Genomic DNA, 22,259 nt, shown 5'->3' with positions numbered 1-22,259 from the left:
GCGGTTACACCGTGAATGCTTGTCCTTCCAAGTAAACTTGCCCTTGCAAATTGGGCAAAACCTAAAGGGTGTCCTCTCCATAGCCAAGGCAATAAATCGTGATAACGACCCCAAGGGAAAGGAAGGGGAAAAGGAAAGGCATTCTCAGAAAAGAACCAGAGATGTCCCACGACCCCACTCTCCCTACTGTATTTGGCCTGCGAGGCCAGGCCACGTGTTGGGCAACGCCGAAGGATCTCCTCCGCTCGTCGCCTCCGTCGAAGATCTTGCTCGGCGGAGACAGCTTCACAACTGCGTCGAGGGAGGGATCGATGTGTTATATATTAAATAGGAAAACAACCGAAGGTCGAGGAGATGAAATCTGCAATGTCTCTCGAGGAGCTCCGCGTAAAGGCGACTAGTAGCTGGGCGGAAAAAAACAATCAGAGGGACCTCGACGCGTGAGGGATTGTGGGTACAACGCACGTCACTATAGGGATAGTATTTCAGACACGCCTTGTCAACGTCCCTTTTCGACTACGAAAAACAAAATGCAATACTCCGCAGTGACCACTGGATGTCGGACCTATGCACAGCATGTGATTCTAAGCAGATTAACAAACATCAGAAAGATATATATTTTCTACATTCTACTATTCTTTATTTCTTTATGTATCTTACTTATGAAGTCATCATTACGCTTCATGGCTTAATCATATTTCATTTTAAATAAATATTTTGAGCAATTTTATGGCTTGTAGCTGAAATAAAATGTACACTGTTTGATTAATTTATGTTCCAATTTCAAAAGAGGTTACCTGCACGACAGCACATCCATCTGCAAACCTGGCCAATTTCCCTGAAGATATTTCCAGCTTCCTGTTAAAACAACAAAGAGCCCGATTAATGTCAGTTCACTACTTTGTGAAATAGTCAGTAAAGTTCAATATACCTTTTATATTGTGTGACGAAGCGAGGGAATTTGTCCCTTCTACTCAAGGTGGAGCCACTTTCTGTGAGGATAGGGAGGTGAGCCCGCTCTGCAAGATCCTGCCTAGGGGTAGAGGCAAATGGGACCTCACCGGGAGAGACTCCCACTTAGGGGACAAGAACTCCCGCGAGGAACTCCCTAAACGTACGTCTACATGGGATATCTCAAATAACAGAAACCAGTTTACATCAAGACTAGGATGAATAAACTCTGCAAAGATGATGTTGGGATGCATGTCCAACTCCCCTTCCCCCGAAACAATTTAGGTTGAGGAAAATATATTAAGAACACAAACAAACGAAGAGGCCTGGCTATATGGGGGGGCAATAGGCGACATAAGGGTAGTGTGTCCTAAGAAGGGACATAGTAGGGGGGGGGAGTACCCGTGGGATTAATATATAGTAATAAGTGATCTGAATTAACCATGTAATATCCAGCCCCATCCCACGGCAGACAGCTCTGAAGCTCTGCCACATTGAGATTGAGGCCTAGGAAGGCCCAGGTCATGATAACAGCAATAGCGTATCTTGGCACCCAGCACAGCTACACTTTCCCATTCCCAGCGCAGACATTAAACGAGAAGGTCTTCGAGCCGGATAGACATCCATTGTCTCATGTTGCAGGCCTGTGCAATCAGAAAGGAATGGAAAAAAAAAAACAAGCACAGGTAGGGCTGCACCTGTACCTGAAGGACGATCTCTTGGCCAAAGCAGCTCAACCCAGATTTACAGCACTAGTGCCCCCGGGATAATGGTCATTCTAATTGAACTGCCCGATGCCCACAAGCAGAATACCTAAATCCATCACTATTTGATTCATTGGTGTGGTCCTGGAGAGGCCCAGGTAGGGGCCAGCTGTCAAAGGGTGGTTGGGGGTGGGGGGGGGTGCGCACAGAACAGGACTCTTAACGGCGAGACATGGTATCCCTCCCCCTGCAACACCTTTACCCCATTGTACCAGGTAGGATATGTGGGAAGCTTAACCCCCCCCTCCCTTTCCCTTCTCCAGCCCTTCCACATGAACAGCCCGCTGTGGGAGGAAAATAGACTCGCACCCGAGCAGGGTACCCGACATGTCCCACTAGCATGGTCAGGCGCAGTCAGGCAATTACTGACAATCACTCAAACCTGACTTCCATTAAACTTCCCCACATGGATAAAAGGCAGAGCACGAGATCACAAGCTGAGGGAGGCAAAGCACACAAAGGAACAGCAGGTTAGAGTCGGCAGCTGAACGAGGGGTAAAAGACGGCAAACCCAGAATAGTTCCTAAGAACGGAAATACCCTTGACAATTTCAGCCAGACGACGATACTTTCAAGATACCTTCGGAGCAGAAGGCTTAAGGCCAGGTAACCATACTGAAGAATCCTGCATTGTGTGACGAAGATACCGAGGGCCCTCCTGCGTAACTAACCAAGGCAGGTAGGAGCAGCAGCCGCTGTGGTATCGTCCAACTACCAGATGCGCATCACGTGAGGTGTTCATTGGGAGTGAAACATTCTTAAATGGACCGCCAATCATGTTCATAGAATTGAATGCGGCAAGGCCAAAGACCACGCAGAAGGGGATTGGCATAGAGTAATCGCAACCAATCATCTAAAGTTCTATAGAGAGCGGGCAGTGTGTACAAAGGGGATAGCCAGTGAGGTTGGGGAATGAGTACCATAAACTGTATGCGTCACAGGTGACATTGCCCGTTGTGTTGCAGTGCGCTCCATGGCAGTCAGGATTAAATGACCCCCTCCCCTAACCCCCCCCCCCCCCGACATGCTTTTTTCTTTTTATATAAGAAATTAAACTTTGTTTTCCTTGCAAGAGGTGCACAGAGCTTTTTTTTTTTTAACTTGTCTGGCTGTTGGTGGTTTGCCCTAGAGAATTTGGTGACCCCGATGTGATCCCAGAACCCTCCGCAGAGATGGAGAATACCTGGCCGCACATCCATAGGGGCCACGTCCACCCACAGCAACCAGTCCCTTGTGCACAACCTGGAGTGGTTTACAGGAGCAGTGTTGCCAGAATTCCTGTGTTCTTTGGAGCGTGGCACTGCTCCCAGTTTGTGCAGGCCGTTGATGGGACCCTGTGACGGAGTAACTCGGGAGAGCACATAGATGCAAGTACCTTTTGAGGGAGAAAATAACATGGGGCGTGGTAATGGCGATAAGTGTGGCTGCTGGGGAGTGTGAAAGAAGTGGTGATGTGGCAATTGAGGTGTGGGTGTGTAGTAGAAAGACCATGTGGAGTTTTATTTTTTAATATATTTGTATTATTTTATGAAATAATAGGATGATGAAGTAACAGGATCCTTTCGGATAGGGGGTGGGGGGAGAAGACAGCGCTGTATGCTTAAGGACAAAGCTGGAACAAGCATAGAGGCTAGAGGCTCTGTATATTGAGTGGGCCTGGAATCTCCCCACCCAATATAAAGGGGGCACAGGAACGAAAAATGTTGGTGTTTTATATGAATTTTGTTAGTGTATTGGTACGGACTGAGGAGGGGTCATGGCTTGTGGAATTTTGTGGAGAAAGGGTGTGCGTGATTGGTGTTAATGAAGGTGGTGGTGTAGTGGTGTGGGACGGAGTGAGGAAGGAACGAGTGACTGGGTGGGGCAAGTGGAGCAAGTGAGTTTATTGGTATGGGAAAGGGTGGGGCAACAGTACCACAGAGGTGCTGCTGGATCGGACCTCGAATAAGCAGACGTTTTTTTTATCTGAATACGTTTTGACTGGGGTGGTTAAAATGGAGCCGGCAACCATGTTAGAGTATATGTGTACAGCCTTACCACTGTATAAGGAAAACATTTTAAAGTATCACTGAGAGTGGGTGGCTGAGACAAGGGGAGTGCTGTTTAAACCTTGGACAGAGCAGGGAACAAATAATGAGGTTTAAGGCCACATGTATCCATTTTTGGCATCCAAATATAAGTGGAAGAAGTTTAAAAATAGAAAACAAGTGTTGGAATTTCTGGAAAATGGTAGAAGATGTAAAGGATGTCCCCCAGAGTCAGGCAAAGACATTGGCGGGACACCAATATCCTGTGCCCAGACCACACCCACTGCCCCATCCAGTCAAGAACCCCCTGCCCCACCCACACCAAAGCCAACAGTACAATTCCCATCAGGCACACCACAGTCTCCGTTAGGATTTTAAGCTACCCACGCGGCCTTAAGGTACACCAACCCAGTGTACTTCCCTCTGCCTGCCAAAGCACCACCCTCTCCATCGCCACAGGTGCAGTATCAGAACCTTCCGAACGCCCCGCCCCTGGCATCTGTAGCTGTACGGGGGAAGAGCAGAGGGGCCCAAGATAAGAAACCACAAAATGAATTATAGGAGGTGTTGGCATGGTTGAGGATAGACAGGAGGGATGTACAGAAGGCACCTAGTGGGTTGGACAAATGAAGGGCAGGGGACATATTGTTCAGGTTTGATAGTACTGGCATCAGTTGCGTACATATTGAGAAGGACGACGGGGGGATGGGTGGTTTGACAGCAGACGGGAAGTTTGGAGTACTGGACGATGCTTTTGGAAGATGAGATGGGAGGTAACCCAGGGGAGGAGGAATGAGATACAGTGGACGAAGTAGAGGAAGGGGAGGCTCCACCTGTGATATTTTATTTATTGTGCATTTGAAAGACGCTTATACATCAAGTAAATTGTGTTTCAAAGCACCCACAGGGCAACAGGGAGGGAACATGGGAGTGAAAGGCAAATATAACAATGACAGAGAGGTGGTCCTAATAGGCCTTGTGAGCATTCAGAGCGTGCAAGTGCAGAGAGGGGGGAGGAGGCGAGTGGGGGGGGGGGGTCAGTGCTAAGAGTAATAGGGAGGTAAGCGCTAGGGAGTAAGTTGCAAGCTGTTAAGTGACTGGCAGAGAACATTTGGCAAGTGGTTGACTGCCAATAAATTAGTGCAGGCCTGTGATAGCACAGGCCAGTGGGCGCCTAAGGTAAGTGATGGGAGTGGGCATAGGCTGAAAGCGGTTGGGGAGGTGTGAGGCCAGGACCCAGCTGGACACATAAGGGCCCTGGTGACCAATCTTAGAGACTGTGGGATTTAGCAAATCAGGGGGTGAAAAGGAAAGTCTCGGGCAGCTTCTGTAATTTAAGGAGCTCTGGCTCAAGATGAAGAGGAAGGGGGAGGCTGTTCCATGAGGGAGCCAGCCAAAGAAAGATCGACCACCAACTTGCCGTTTAGCGAATCGCTTGACATGCAGAGTTGGTGCCGGAAGAACATTAAGATCTGGAGGGAGTGTATTTAGTGAGAGCCAGTTGTAGATCGTGTGGTCCTCGGCCCCAGACAGCCTTATGGGTGATGCACAAGGTTTTGAATTTGATACGTGCAGCAAACAGTAGCCAGTGGAGGGTTTTTAGGGCTGGAGAGATGCAGTCCCTGGGCTGGAGTCCAAGGATAAGTCTTGCAGCACTATTCTGGATTAGCTAGAGGGGACGTAGAGAGGAAGCGGGTTGATTAAGGAAGAGGCTATTGCAGTAGTTGAACCTAGAGAGTACCAGAGCTCTAAAGACATTGAACTTCTGGGGAAAGGTGAGGAAAGGAAGGATTCCTTTGAGGAGGTGGAGTTGAAAGTGGGCCTTCTTGGCAAGGTCCTGGATGTGAGGGAAGAAGGAAAGAGGAGTTGAAGGGGACTCCAAGGATTTTGGCTTCAGATGAAGGAGAACCCATAGAGGGTGGCTAGAGGGAAGGGAAGAAAGAGGGGGCAGGAGTCCCAATGGGAAGAATTGCTTACTGGCGTTGAGGCAGAGATAATTGGAGGCAGATGGTAGATAGGCAGTCAGGAATGATGGAGGAGGTAAGGAGAGGAACCAAGGAAAATTGGAAGAAGAGCCAAGTGTCATCTGCATCTCTGGAAGTGAGGGGAGTATGTGCTAATTAGGTGTGCAAGTGGGGCAGGGAGAAAGGTTGGAGCCCTGGGGGATGCCAGGAGGTGGAGGTAGTGGTGGAAGAAGAGAGCCCAGGATAACCTGGGGGAAGGGGCATTCAGTGAGGAAGGAGGTCAGCCAGTCCAGTGCCCGCTCTGAGATACCTAGGGTATTATGGAGCCATTTTATGAGAATGGAGTCATTAACCGGGTCAAACGCAGAGGCGAGATCAAGTAGAATGAGAACAGCAGGAGAGTTAGAATCAAGAGATGCAAGCAGTTCTTAACAGGTGTTCAGAGGAGTAGTTTCCGTGCCTCTGGATGCTCAGAATCCAGATTGTTAGTCATGTAGGCAGCCAACAAGCTCTGTATGCTGGGTCAGTTGGGGGAGGGGGGGGGGGGTGGAAGACAGGCTTCTCCATGATGGGGCGGTAGTTTGCCGGGCATGACTGGTCTGCAGAAGGTTTTTTTCAGGAGGGGCCGCACAAGAGTGTTTGAGGGAAGAGGAAAAGGACCTGGTAGCAAAATGCAGAAATCATCCTTAATAGTTCTGGAAGAACAGTGGAAGACCTGTTTGGAGGAGACCTTGATAGAACAAACTACTCTAGAGACCTCATCAGGTGTGATGGTAGAGAAGGAGAAGAGAAAAGCAGGGGGGGGCATAGGTGGCAAGAGGGTGGGTGAAGGGGAGGCAAGGGTGCTCAGGATTCCCTGCAGTGAAGTGTGTGGCCAATGCATATCACCACGAATGGAGAGTTTGCGGGAGCCCAGGTTGAGACACTGGAATGGGCGCATGGCAGTAGCGAAGGGTAAACAGGTGGAGAAGAGGAAAGTGAAAGGTGGTCAGGGGTGGTCACAGTATGTGCCATGGCCTCACATGGACAAAAATAACCTTATTAAAGCACTGCCATCTCTTACTGCGGGCACAGGGAAATTGATTTATTCATTTGAGAGACAGCTGGCATCACACTGGCTGCAGGTGATTTGAAAAGTGTATTTGTCGCAATATTAGATCAGGCAGATGACATGGGTGAAAGCGGGGTATCCCGGAGTGCGGTTGGGGATGACATTCATGATAGGGCCCATTTTAAATATATAAGGGCAGTGGTTTTGGGCAGCGCTGCCACATGCCTACCCAGACACCTCAGACCTTCAGTCCATAATGCAACGCACAATGCAGGATGGAGATACTGCCCAGTATATTTTACAGACACGAGATGTGGAGGGTGGAGACTGGCGAGTCATCAGATCAAGCAATTGTGTTCTTTTATTTTGTGATCAAACAAGGGCTCCCCAAGGAGGTACAAAAGGCCCTTGACAAAATAGTGGGGATCGAGGCAAAAGGGTGGGTGGACATACAGTGCATAAGAATACACTATAGCAAAAGGTTGAGGGAAAAGGAGAAGCACACGGCCTAACGAGTACAAACAGAGGTACAGGCTGACATCAGGACGGCAGGATACGAGTGAACATTGGGTTTCAACTGCAATACGAGGGTACCCACCGGAGGAGGTTTACAGTGTTGCGAGGGGGTATGGGGGAAAGAGGAGGCTTCAGAGGGATGGGGCCTAGAGGGAGGGGGAAATACTGGACAGTATTGGACATGTCACACCAGCCATTCTCATGTAAGGCATAACCAGCATCATGAACACCCTGAGTGATGATGATCCTTTGTGAGAAACTAACAACTACTTTCAACGATCACTTTAAAAAACTTGGACCAACATGTCCCTCTAAAACATAAATCAGTTAGACCAAACCAAAGCCCTCAAGACTGGTTTAACGTGGAAACTTGTAGACTTAAGAAAAAAGAAAACTGGAAAAGAAGTGGCAAAAAGACCCTTCAGTTAACAAGGAAAACATTGGACCATCTTTATAGAGAAAAAATTAATAGTAGCAAAAGAAAACTACTACAATGAGCAGATTCCTGCAGCTTCCAACTCCACAGGTAGACTGTTCCAGATTCTAAAATCAGTGGAAAAACAAGTGACCTGGTTTCCCCCTTTCAACCCTCACAGCCTCACAGGGAGATTGTGAGACCGTACAAACGGCATTCTCCAATAAAATCTTGAAGGCCCGGGAAACCATAAAAACCTGTACGTAGTTAGCCAGCCTCCCCAATCTGTCATCACATCTGAGTTTCTTTCTCGAGAGAAGACGAAATTTAATTTCTCTCAAATCTCTCTAGATGAAATGCCTAAAATTCTATCCTCCACCAGTTGTACCTCTTGTTCGGAAAACATTCTACCCCCGAATAAGCTAATCCTAGATAATGCTGAGCTGTTCCCCCCCGTTTCTCTGCAGAATGGTAAACTCCTCATTCAGAGAGCACAAGGTGCCTACATCCATCAACACCGTCACTATAACACCTTAAGTTAAAAAACCCGGTTTAGACCAACACGACCCCGTTAACCTTCATCTTATTACGAATTGCAACTTTTTCCTCAAGATTTTAGACAAGGTTGCTACAGGCGAACTGCAAAAATACATCGACCAAAACAACTTGTTACATACCCAACAATCTGGCTTCAGAGAAGCACATGGAACTGAGTCGGCCTTGCTCGACCTCCAGACCAAAATGCTAAGCATAATGGACAAAGGTAAAGCCGGACTGCTGATTTTACTGGACCTCTCGGCAGCATTCGATTTGTTAGATCATCATAAGCTACGAGAGGCCCTAGACAAGTCGGGCAATTGCTCCCAGGAAGCCATCGAATGGATTGCCTCATTTCTAGGAAATAGGAGTTCCAAGATTCAATCAGGTGACCATTCATCAGCCCCCTGGTTGGTCGACTGGTGTGCCCCAAGTAGCCAGTTTCTCACCTCTTCCATTTAACATCTACATGCGTTGTCTCTGTACCACCCTTACTAACTTGGGTATATTTTTCACAAATTTTGCTGAAGACACACAGTTAATTATGGAACTAACTGGCTGTCACACCCAAGACAACAAGCTCGCTTGAAGTCCATCTGGATGTGCCGCAATGGAAACAAGAGCAAGCTAATTGTTTTCGGATCTCCACAGACCAGAGCCAAACTCGATCTGTCTTATTCGACATTTAAAATCAAAAGCTCAAACGGTCAAGGTATCAGATAGGAGAAGACCCTTTGCGTCTCCTTGCAGGCCTCTTTAGGAGCAGACACCCATGTCTCATACCTTAAGCAAACCTGCCAATACCCTCAAAAACTTCTTATACGGATTAGGCCCCTCCTGAGTCAGCATAACAGTTCCATCATTGCTAGTGCCACAATCCTGTCTAGGTTAGATTATGGGCCAGCAGTAAATGCATTAAACAATGCCACATCATACAAAATAACGCTGTAAGGATAATCACCGGCAAACCAAAAAAAAGAGGACATCACCAAGGACTGAAAAGCCCTCCACTGGCTGGCTATAGAAGATCGAATAACCTTCAAGTCAATGTCTCTTGCGCACCATTGCCTACACGGAGCTGCCCCCGGCTGCCTAAAAAAAAAATCAAATTTGTCCTACGTACCAGGTTGAGCCCCAAGGTCCAAATAACAAGGGCTAGCAAAAGCCTCACATAAAAAAAAGCAAATGGACTTGGTTGAGAATTTCCTACCAGAGCAACCGCCAAATGAAATGAACCCCCCCAATTCACCTCAAATTAGAACCAAACTACCTAAAGTTTAGAAAAAATCTGAAAACTACACTGTTTAAATAAGTAAGCAATGATAAGACTCCTCCCCTCACCCTGACCAATTGTACCTCTCAGGCTGTCCTGTTCTTTTCTGTTGTCCTAGTCTTTTTGCGACGCACCCTGATCCCTGAGGGCTGCGGTGCTCTTTAAAAGAATTAATAAAAAATAAATGTGGGAGAATGGGACATTTCTCACGGGAATGTAGAAGCAGGCCAGCAGCTCCCATATGCCCCAGGACCACCGGCCCCGTACCCACAGTACTATGAACCTGCGCACACAGCGGCCCGGTATGGAGCCCCACCCCCTCCACAGTTTCCACAGCTGCAAGCACAAGTTCCTAACGGCCCTGCTCCATATACAGAGCATCTTGCCCCGCCACAAGCGCCTCAAATACCAAAAGGTAATCCAGCTCCCAATGGCACCGCTACACACTACCAAGGGATGAATGTGCTGGGAGAAAATCCTTTACCTTCCCAGAAACTAAGACATACCCAGATTAGTACAGCCCACAGAGAGCCCTAGCATGTTCACTCCTGTTAGTTATTGCCGACCCAGAAGAACCCCTGATGGGTGTGAAGATAGGCGATAAACCCTTTATTTTCATGGTGGACACAGCTGCAACCAAATAATGTATTAAAGAGGGACACTTATCAGGCGAGGCTATGGACACGTAGGGCTTCTCTCTGGGGCAGTTCAAACAATTCCATTTACAGAAGAATTAGCCATCAAGGTGGGGGGCAAGTTAGTACGGGCCAAGTTGCTATTTTCGATAATGCCCCCAGTCAACCTGTTCAGGACAAGCTGAACAGGACCATCTCGTTCACTGAGGGAGGAGTGGTGTGTTCAACCCCAGGGACGTGTCACATATGAACCATGGTTGTCATTTATACATTGGAAAGTGAGACGGCAGCCCGGGGATCCCAATTCGTACAGATTTGTTTATTGGGTCACAGTGTTCCATACAATCCCTCAAGTGGGTAATGAGTGTTGTCGAATACCATCATATTTTCTATTCAGGCCCGCTCAGCCTCAAGGACATGTAGCAGGGACCATCCATACCGTGGATATAGAAGGGGTGGTGGTGTCGAAGAAAATCATTGTTTTTAATAGGGACATATACAGATGGGAGGGGAGTGGCGCACGGTAATGTGCATAGAACCAGCCCAACCGTAAGAAGTGACTGACGCAGATTGGGTTGAGGACAAGGACGGAGGGACAGTGCTGGCCCTGTGTGTTCCTTGCGAGATCATGATACAGTATCGCCACATACCGGGTCTCATGACTGTGGCAGAAAGTGTCCCATCCTTTGCTCAAGAAGATCTAGCTCAAGTACCTGACACTCAGTGGAGCACCAACCCCCATGACGTACAGCTCTTGAGGAGCATTGCTCTAATTCAAATTACCCTTAAGCCAGGAGCAGTATTGCCCAGGGTGAAGCAGTACCCCCTATCAAAAGAAGCAGAGGAGGCAATAAATGACACTATCACTGCATTTTTACACCAGGGCATTATTGTAACCTGTAACTCTCCCTGTAACATGGGTACATACCCGATCAAAAAATCAAAAGGATCTAGTTGGAATATGATTCAGGATTTATGCCCTCTGAAAGACATAGTACAAGCCGAGTTTCCGCTAGTGCCCAACTCTGCGACAATACTATGCAATATCCCTACAATAGTGACCCATTTTACTGGCATTCACTTGAAAAATGCATTCTCAGTACCTTTTCACCCATACTCCCAATATCTCAAGGCGTTTACGCATGGTGAGATGCGATTCCAGCACAGAAGACTTCCCCAGGGGTACTAGGAGTCCCCCAACATCCTCAACAAGGTATTACTCGCAGACTTGGGGAACATACATGTGCCAAGTACCATCATTTAATATGTGGACGATTTGTAAGTGTGTAGTGCCAATGACCAACAGTGCTGGGATGATTCCATCACTCTATTGCAACTGCTTGCTGACAAGGGGTACAAAGTGGATAGAGCAAAGTTGCTGTACTGCCAACAGGTGGTGTTATACCGCGGTCAACTTATTTCTGTTCATGGAAGGAAAATAACACCAGAGCTTGCTGCAGCGGTACACAGCATGCCCCAACCAGCGACCGTGAAAGACGTGCAGAAATTCTACGGGTTGTGCAATTACTGCAGGGCATGGATTTTTGACTACACTACTTACACACGACCGATATTACAGGTACTCAAAGATGCCCAGAAATCCAAGAGCATGGACAGAAGAAAGGCTCACTAGTTTCCAAGAGTTGAAAAACGTGATTTCCACATTGCCCAGTTCTAGCAACACCTGACTATACAGAAGATTTTTCTCTTTTCACATTCAGACGGGCAGATAATGGAAGTACTGACTCAGAAAGCATGATGGGCAATTCCAGTGTAAGCAAGGTCTCACTGTAGCAGATTTTGCTATAGAGAAGTCAGCCACTATTACAATGGAGTGATCATCGCATTTGAACAGATACACTACCTCTCCCATGTGTTGAAGCAGCACATTGCTGTGGACATACAAAAGGACTGGTATGTGCCTAATCTTCAAGAATTGTTAAATGTGTTCATATCAAATTACCAAACATACAATACTGCGCAAACACTGCAGACATTACGAGGCACAGTACCTCGCCGTTCCATGAGCTCCACGTTGATTAGGCCGACATGGGAGAATGTTACACCACCAAAATTAAATTCCCGGAAGGTGTTGCATCTCTTCTCCTGTTGGGTTGAGGCTGGTCCATGTGCACATCCAGACTCCAAGACTGCGGCCACATTTTTAGAGTGTTGCCACGATGGGGAGTGTGTAAAATATTAAAATCAGATAACAGCACACACTTCTTTAAATGAGCTGTTTAAGGAGAGAACAGCTCTGTTAGGTATTAAGCATAGGCTGTGTTCCATTTACCACCCTCAAGCCAACAGTACTGTCGAACGAATAAATGGCCTCTTGAAGGCCAAACTGTGTTACCCTCAAGAAGAATTGGGTCCACCATTTGCCCTTGACCCTTTCTAGCTTGCAGATGCAAACCTGTAAGGATCAGCATCTTTCCCCTCACTAAATAGTCCAGCGCATACATCCGCCCTTGTTGTCAGTTACAAGCGCTACTGATGCTCACAGGGCTACATCCGTCTAGGTGGATACATTTAAAATTCATCTGTCTGCCTAGATGAAGTAAACAAAACGTATCACTCAGCAGATAGCACCATGCCGATCAGAAGACAACAGCACTGCACCAGAATTTGCGAGCTGGACACCTATCCAGCTGGCCCCAGGGGACACTATTTATGTGCGTAACTTTGTCCGAAGGTGAAGCGAGCCGAGGTACAATGGGCCATTTACTGTTGTGTATACCACTCCACTTGTGGTCAAGGTGAAGGAATTAGAAAGATATATAGAGAACCAGGAGGCACACCTGTTTATGAAATTTTTATCTCATCAAGCTAAGTTAGATAAATGGGATTAAAGATAAATTTGAGGTGCAGGGGGAGAAAAGCTCAACCTTGGCATCTAGGTTGGACAAAAATAGACAAAAGTGTGGTTGTTCCCAAAACACTTTGGGAACTCCCGTCCCCTGCACACTATCGAATATCTGAAAAAATCAGAACAATAACTCAAGAGAGTTTCTGGATTTCGTTCACATATAATCTTTTAGGTAGAATTTTTGAAAAAACGAGAATTATGACAGAAACACGTTTCATGATACATAAATAATTTTCCTTAAACAAGTAAGCAAATATGCAAATATTTTCTGGAGACCAGAGATTTTCGTAAAATTATCCTTTTCTTTATTGTACAAAGCATATGGTGGTGCCCAACGCGTTTCGAGTACAACTCTTCTTCAGGGGCAATGGCACAATTGTTTCATTTTTCTACAAAGTGAAGAGATGATATAAGTCAAATTATATTAGCCCATACATATAGTTTATCTTTGTTTTTATCTCAGTTTAACTCAAAAATAGCGTCAACAAGTCATCCGTTGAACATAAAGTAACACATTTAAACAGGTGATCGTAATTTAAGAAAAATATTCATTAATACAAAAAAACACACTTGGAAACCATATAGTAGTGTGCTTGTTTTACACAAAGATAAAGAAGACCAAATGTTGTTTATATTCAGCTCGGTAAATCTGCTTATGATCCCATCCTCCATTCTTGAGCAAGAGTTTACGTAGTTATATTTGTACATGGAACTTTTTTTAACAACAAAAGCGTTTTTTTTAAAAAAATGAAAACAAGGTTATCTAATTGGCACTTTCTAAATGAAAGTAGGTGGATTGAAGACTTACGTATCTTAAGAAAAAATGATCGGTAAAAGTAAGGTGATTGCAAAGTGCATCTAGTGGTTGTCATCCAACACGGAAGGTTTGCGGCAGAAAGGTTCAAAGTCTGTCGACTACTATTTTTTAACTGAGAAGAGAGAGACAAAGATAAATATTTTAAATAGACTGCATCTAATCTAGAGAAAACCTAATGGCTACAAGTACTTACATTAAATATTTTGGAGGGAGGCGCTACAAGGATTGTCGCATCTGCCGGATTGGAGATGCGTCCACCCTGTGCAGCGTCTCTTTATATACTGACTGTGATGCTCCTTGTTAGCAAAGTGACATGCGCGGTGAGTAGCCTAAGTGCGCATGTGTAGATAAAGCTTGTCATGTCTACTGACGTATTTAGGAAAAGGAAGAGTTGCGCATGTGTAGGACAGATCTCATCATGTTTACTGACGTATCCAAGATCAAGTGGTTGCGTGGTGTACGTCAACCGTGTGACGTATCATCCGCGTCTTTCAAGTAAAAGAAACCAAAATGGTGAACCTTAGGGAGGCGAGTCAAAGAGTGCTCAGCAAAGACTAGATGTGAAATTTAGTATACCTGATCTTAAAAAGGTGTAATCTCGGGAATTGAAGTATTTACTAAAGAAGGTATGGTATTCTATACAACGGCCGCATGGGAGGTGGAATGTCGAAACAAGATGGTTCGGGTACATGTAAACATAAGGAAACATATGTATTGGATACGTAAGGATATGTATAAAAAATGTTATGCCAATATTTTTCTAAAAAAGACTCGGATACCATGCTACAGTTTCCAGAAATAGAATGTGCATCCATGAGGAGCAGATATAAATGAAATTTGATAACAAACCGTCTGCAGAGGTTGCTCAGACTAATTAATTTATACAGTAATTTGGAATCGTTTAATGGTTGAATTTATGTTTATGTTTATGTTTTTGTTGATACATATCCTTACGTATCCAATACATATGTTTCCTTATGTTTACATGTACCCGAACCATCTTGTTTCGACATTCCACCTCCCATGCGGCCGTTGTATAGAATACCATACCTTCTTTAGTAAATACTTCAATTCCCGAGATTACACCTTTTTAAGATCAGGTATACTAAATTTCACATCTAGTCTTTGCTGAGCACTCTTTGACTCGCCTCCCTAAGGTTCACCATTTTGGTTTCTTTTACTTGAAAGACGCGGATGATACGTCACACGGTTGACGTACACCACGCAACCACTTGATCTTGGATACGTCAGTAAACATGATGAGATCTGTCCTACACATGCGCAACTCTTCCTTTTCCTAAATACGTCAGTAGACATGACAAGCTTTATCTACACATGCGCACTTAGGCTACTCACCGCGCATGTCACTTTGCTAACAAGGAGCATCACAGTCAGTATATAAAGAGACGCTGCACAGGGTGGACGCATCTCCAATCCGGCAGATGCGACAATCCTTGTAGCGCCTCCCTCCAAAATATTTAATGTAAGTACTTGTAGCCATTAGGTTTTCTCTAGATTAGATGCAGTCTATTTAAAATATTTATCTTTGTCTCTCTCTTCTCAGTTAAAAAATAGTAGTCGACAGACTTTGAACCTTTCTGCCGCAAACCTTCCGTGTTGGATGACAACCACTAGATGCACTTTGCAATCACCTTACTTTTACCGATCATTTTTTCTTAAGATACGTAAGTCTTCAATCCACCTACTTTCATTTAGAAAGTGCCAATTAGATAACCTTGTTTTCATTTTTTTAAAAAAAACGCTTTTGTTGTTAAAAAAAGTTCCATGTACAAATATAACTACGTAAACTCTTGCTCAAGAATGGAGGATGGGATCATAAGCAGATTTACCGAGCTGAATATAAACAACATTTGGTCTTCTTTATCTTTGTGTAAAACAAGCACACTACTATATGGTTTCCAAGTGTGTTTTTTTGTATTAATGAATATTTTTCTTAAATTACGATCACCTGTTTAAATGTGTTACTTTATGTTCAACGGATGACTTGTTGACGCTATTTTTGAGTTAAACTGAGATAAAAACAGAGATAAACTATATGTATGGGCTAATATAATTTGACTTATATCATCTCTTCACTTTGTAGAAAAATGAAACAATTGTGCCATTGCCCCTGAAGAAGAGTTGTACTCGAAACGCGTTGGGCACCACCATATGCTTTGTACAATAAAGAAAAGGATAATTTTACGAAAATCTCTGGTCTCCAGAAAATATTTGCATATTTGCTTACTTGTTTAAGGAAAATTATTTATGTATCATGAAACGTGTTTCTGTCATAATTCTCGTTTTTTCAAAAATTCTACCTAAAAGATTATATGTGAACGAAATCCAGAAACTCTCTTGAGTTATTGTTCTGATTTTTTCAGATATTCGATAGTGTGCAGGGGACGGGAGTTCCCAAGGTGAAGGAATTGCAGCATTAGGTACGCCTCTTGGATGTCTGGTGGTCTCCGCAGACAGCACCAACGGTGTCTGAAAGAATAGAACAAAGTTCCTCAGTGTCACGATTGTTCTTTTTAGGTATGTATGCTAAAATGATATATATATACACACACACACACACACACACACACACCTTTTGTATTTTCCTCAACGATTCTAACTCCTTGCTCAAAACCATCTCAGCTCACTCATCTTTCCACCAATATTATTGGCCCCTATCCTATAAGGGCCAGCTGCTACAGTGTTTGTTGACTGTTTTAATGCTATCATCACTGCACTTGCTAGGCTACACAGCACTTTTCAGAAGGCAGAGTAATTAATATGTTGATACGTATATGTTTTGGCTTCATTTTAGGGTTCAGTATTTAAACATTTGATCAAGTTAAATGGTTGAGGCATATAAAGTGGAGGCATGTTAGGGGTGTGTGTAAATATGGAATGGGACCCTTTCTAGGGAGGGTACCGTTCAAGCAAATGTTTGCACAAATTAACTTATTGATGTACAGAGAACACAAGTAACTAATAATGTCAAATGGAAATGGTCTCGCATAATGAAAAGGGGGGTTGATGAAGGAAGGGGATATGACGAATACAACGGGATTAGAGTAGATAAAATGGCTGATGTGCACCATATTAAAAAAAGTGAGCAATGTGTGGTACTGCCACATGCGCTCAGTGGGGAAAAGGAGGACAAATGGAAGCTGCTAGGTCAGCTCCTTCATCCCACCCCAACCCGTCTGGAGCACCCAAAATGTTACTGCCCCAGGAAATACTATCTTTAGAAACCCAGTGCTATGTTCATCTAGCGCTATGTTGGGTTCACAGCTTGTTCCAGGGACACTGAGTCCGACTTGTGTTGATGGATGGAGATGAAGCAAAATGTGCCAAGAACAAAGTCACAGCGCAAACCACGCCCACTAAAGATGGAAGATGTATTGATTGTATGGGACAGATGGCAGGAGGCGGTAATAAGCTGCATGGCAGGGGGACTTGTGGCGTTTGATGCAGAAGTAATGTGGGATGTTAACAAGTGCCTTACTGCATGGGCCACGTATGTTCCGAAACTGACATGGATAGACACCAAAGAAACACCAGTGAAAGTGCAAGCACCAGAAGATGATCAGTTGTAGTTTCAAGGGCTCGGAAAAGTTCCAGTGGGAACCGAAGGTAAATGCAATAAGACTTTTTACATTCCAGATAAGGCACTGCAGCACTCATGGATATGTGCTGGGTGTTTGGTCAGCAGGTATACTTGCACCTCCCACCATTATAGAGAGGCACATGCTCATTGGCGACATTACATTCAGCCATTCTTGTAGTCCCTGAAGCACACATCTTAATAGCATCAACTTAGGTCGCAACCCAGTCAAGACAACCCCCACAAAGAGGAAGAAAGAAAAAGAAAGAACTGTTTGCTGCAAAGACATAAGAGGCGATCAAATTGTCTGTCCGAGGACTCAAGTTGCTGAAATAAATTCCAGATAAATATCGACTGCACACAAAGATAGCTGTTTTCTTTACGTCCCTCTTGTTACCAGAGGTCCAGGCTGCAGCCAACACCAAATGGCTACGGATTGTGAGGCAGGAGATGATCGAGTCGGCGAACGAAACTGAGCAAGGTTTGAACACTATCAAGAACGAAATGTATGCTATCTGGTTAATGACTCTCCAAAACATATGTGTTAGACCTGCTGACGGCCATAGAAGGGGGGCTGCAACAACAAAACTTTTTTTTAAAAAACATTAATAAAATCGTACTGTCCTGTTGCACATACTCTTCCCCCCCCCCCCACCCCCCAAATGATGCAGAAAACTGGTCCCTGTCATACATCATAGGGGCCTTACACAGGATTCGAAGCTGAAGACTGGTTCGATGAAGTGTTCTCGTGGGCACCATTATGGCTCAGAGCAGGGGTGAAGATATTGGTCCCCATTGTAGTACTCCTGTTGGTGATGTTCAGCACGCGCCAGATGATTCTTCAATACTGCGTAAAGACTCTCCTGAATAGTGTGATGATGGTGGTGGTTTTGATTGGGGCAAGTGGTGCAACCTCGTGGTACAAAAGATGGGTATGCTCACACAGAAGACCCTATGAAACCTCATATGGTGAGACATGAGAGCCATAGAGCCCCCAGGTACGGTAACCACACCTCCACCAGACCCAGAGAACTATACATAACATTGCGTCGACCCATCAAGTGATGGGGGATGCATTTACCTTACTTGTACCCCAGAACAATATGCCCAAGCAGGGGAAAGCTTGTGTGATGTGTGTAGGGTATGGGTGCCTAAAGAAGGAACATGGAGACATGGAGAGTATGATGAGCGGCAAAGTTAGTTAATTCTAACATTAACTAAAGGGGGAATATTGGGGTTGTACGTCCAACTCGCCAGCCCCCCCCCCCCCCCCCCAAAACGATTCAGGCTGAGGAAAATACATTAAGAACGTGAAGAAGCAAAGAGGCATGATGTAGGGGGAAGGAGGTAAGCAATAGGGGACATACGGGTAGCATACAGGGTAAGGGTATAGTGGGTTGTGTCCTAAGAAGGGCCACAGGAGGGGGGTATACCTGTGGGGTTAGTGTATATATTAAGTAATATGAATGAACCATGTAATCGCCAGCCCCGTCCCATGGCAGAAAGCACTGAAGAGCAGCCATATTGGGATCGCGGCCTACGAAGGCACAGGCCAAGGTAACAGCAAAAACGTAACTTGGCACCCAACACAAATACACTTTCTCATCCCGTTCCCATCCCAGACATTAGACAAGAAGGCCTTTGAGACGGATAGCTAGCCCATCCATTGTCTCTGTTCTCATGTGCAGGCCTGTGCAATCAGAAAGGAATGCAAATAGCTAATCGCGGGTAGTGCTGCGCCTGTCCCTGAAGGACAATCTCTTGGGAGACGGGCCAGAGGTCCGGATGGGCCATAAGAGCTCTACCCAGATTTAGAGTGCCAGCATCCCCAGGATAATGGTAATTCTAACTGAACTGCCAGATGCCCACAAGCAGAATACCTAAATCCCTCAATATGTGACTGATTAGTGTGGTCCTGGAGAGGGGCAGGTGAAGGGCTGGGGAAGGGGCAGCTGCCAAAAGGGGTTGGGGGGGGCGGCACAGAGCAGGATGGCTTGTGATTTGTACGAGGTGCACGGGGTGATGCCAAAAAATAAAGGTATGAGCCGGGGAGGCATGGACGGGGCGCTAGCGTATCTGGGATCAGAAGAAGCGCCTCATCTCAGAGGGCCAATTTGACCTCAAGATTATCCACTGAGCTCATGTCGAACTACCAGGTACACATCACGTGAGGTGTTCATGGGGAGGGAAACATTCTTAAACGGGCTGCCAATCAGGTTCATAGAATCATAGGTGGCAAGGCCGAAGACAATGTGGAAGGGGATTGGCATAGAGTAATTGCAACCAATCATCTAAAGTCCTATAGGGAGTGGGTGGGATGTACATGGGGATAGCCAATGAGGTTGGAGAATGAGTACTATATAATGTATGCATCACGGGTGATGACATTGCCCGTTATAATGTGTTGCTTTGCCTTGAACTAATCAGTGTGCTCTGTGGCAGTCGGGATTAAATGCCCCCACTGACCAGCTTTTTTTTTTAATAAGAAATAAAACATTTTCTTTCAAGAGGTGCACCAAGCTTTTTTCCTTAGAGGATTGTTTTTACTCGCCTGGTTGTTGGTGGTCTGCCCTACAATGCAGTTACCTTACTGAAAAGCATTATGTTGCTTTAAATGAAAATAACCAATTGACAGAGGAGTATGTTGATTAACATTACTTCATGACACAGATGGAGACAAAGACAGAGAAAGAAAGACTGTGTAAAGCATACGTTGGCCCAGGAAAGGCTGAGCAGCGCGACACCTTCAGGGGGCAGGAATCAGAGAGCCTGTGAGTTTCAAACTCGCTCCAAAGCACAGAGCAGAACGCCAGGCCTGCGGCATAGCAGTAATGAAAGAATCCAGCAGGGCAAGTGCATGGGAATAGATGGCGGCGGGACCATAGGGAAGTATCTGTGGTGGGCCACTGGTCCAACTAACTGCAGAGACCATTGCACGAGTGAAGCCAGAAGGTGTCCGGTTCCCTACTTATGCACCAGAGCACCAAGACGAGCCAGGAAACCAAGAGTAGATGAGAGCGAGGGAGGGAAAACAAACGGCAACGAGGGAAAGGTACCGGCAATAGAGTCGAAGCGAGAACAACTCTGAGGAACAAGACTCCAGATGACGTTCTCCCTCGAAGAAGGCAACCAGGAGTACAGTAGTCGCGGGTGTCCTCAAAGAGGGAATCATTATGTGGTAGAGCCAACTCCTCTAAGTGCCAATTATGATAAAAAACTTAATCTTGAAACAAAATATAAAAGTGTGAGACCATGAAAGAGGAAGCTAATGCAAAGGTGAATTAAGAGAGAGCAGTACCCATGATTGCTATACCCTAGGAAAAGGGAAGAGAGACTTAAGTGAAGTAAATTCAAAGTGTGATCATCTGAAAGCACAAACTATTGAATGGTTGAATGATGAGAGAGAAAAAACAGTGATAATAATACCTTGGGGAAAAGGCAACAGTAGATGTATCAGATACAAGGCTGTAGAGACCAAAGTGAACTGAAATGTAATGTATACCAAGGGGGATAATCGTCCCAAGCCACAAATATAGTCAATAATATATTGAGACCTACAATCAAGGGTGTGAAGGTTCTAAGATATAACAAGGAGATTGCAAAAAGGAATTTACAGACTGATACTACAAATATCCCAAGGACAAAGGAGTAATTCTCCAAGCTGCGGTTAGTTTATGTAGTGGTAGGGTCAGGTGGGGTAGTTTGGGCAGCTGACTTCTTTATTTGGACTTACATGACAGACCGACAAGCACATTAGTTAGTAAGGTAAGTAGGGAACACCCATAGTGATAAGGAAAGTTAGGCCTTACTATTCGTACTTAATTAAACCATCCATCCTGCAAATTCCATCTGAGAGTCTGGGTCCTTTTTCTGACTCCCCACACCTGCTAGTTAGAGCATGTGAATATAGTTTTTAAATTATTGGAATTTGGCCCTTTTGCACTCTCCAGGGTGCTGTCCTTGTGACTGTGCGGCTGAGGGCTGCTTTGAGCTTTATCCACCTGTGTTTTTCCTTGCCCTTTTGATGGAATCCTCTCTCCACAACTGTTTGAATTCTTCTCATGTTAGGAAAGCTGAGAGAAGGAACCATTAACCCTTTGATTGTTTCAGGACCATATGTTTCAGGTCAGCAATAGTGACTTGTAGTTATGGTTAATCTGGACTAACTCATAGGATAAGCACCTTTTGGCTGCCTTATAACTATGGCGCAGTTTGTCAAATCTTCAAAACACCTTTCCCAATAATATATAGAGACCAACTCAGTTGTGTTGCTTCATAGGGTACGGAGGAGCCCAAAAAAAAGGTTTTCACATTAATTGGCCATGTAAAAAATGTTCCTCTACCTTTGTGAGAACCTCTCTCCCGGTCCGACATGCACTGTCGGCGCCACCTTGGTTAAAGCAAGTATTAACCATGGCCACAGGCCGTGCTCAGTGGGCCAATCATGTGGCTTGCTGTTCCCAGGGCAGGGCCAAAGGCCTTAACCCAAAGAAATACACCAGTTATGATACTTTACTAAAACTATAACTTTTTCACCACTGCTGTGTAAAAAAAAAAAAAAAAAAATATCTATCGCCATGCACTGCTCATGATGCCCACATTACAATTTCATACAGGATTTACACAACGAACAAGAGCCAATCAAAACAAGGAATAGCCAAAATGGTTAAGGTCACTGTAAAACGATGTAATGACCAACATCCAAGAAAACCTATAACAATTGCAACAACGATTTGATGTCCCAATTGATGCTGCAATCATAAACCTCCCTTTACAGAACTTTCAATATACACATTACAGGATTAGCAACGGTAGCGCTAGCCGGACTCCCCCACAGTAGGAG

General features: G+C 45.1%; 1 protein-coding gene across 1 annotated transcript in view; it reads right to left on the bottom strand.

Annotated features, from left to right (window-relative positions):
* The window catches only part of PNPT1 (polyribonucleotide nucleotidyltransferase 1), a 1,336,943-nt gene that overhangs the window by 1,226,006 nt on the left and 88,678 nt on the right, over positions 1-22,259 (bottom strand). The window contains exon 2 of the mRNA XM_069608057.1: positions 798-858. Coding sequence (XP_069464158.1) covers positions 798-858 — 61 coding nt within the window. The remainder of the gene's footprint in view (positions 1-797; positions 859-22,259) is intronic.

The sequence above is a fragment of the Ambystoma mexicanum genome, chromosome 4q, assembly GCF_040938575.1.
Source record: "Ambystoma mexicanum isolate Mex_15411 chromosome 4q, UKY_AmexF1_1, whole genome shotgun sequence".
Lineage (NCBI taxonomy): Eukaryota > Metazoa > Chordata > Amphibia > Caudata > Ambystomatidae > Ambystoma > Ambystoma mexicanum.
Note: the sequence above shows the minus strand (reverse complement) of the source record. Positions and strands in the feature narration are given on the sequence as shown.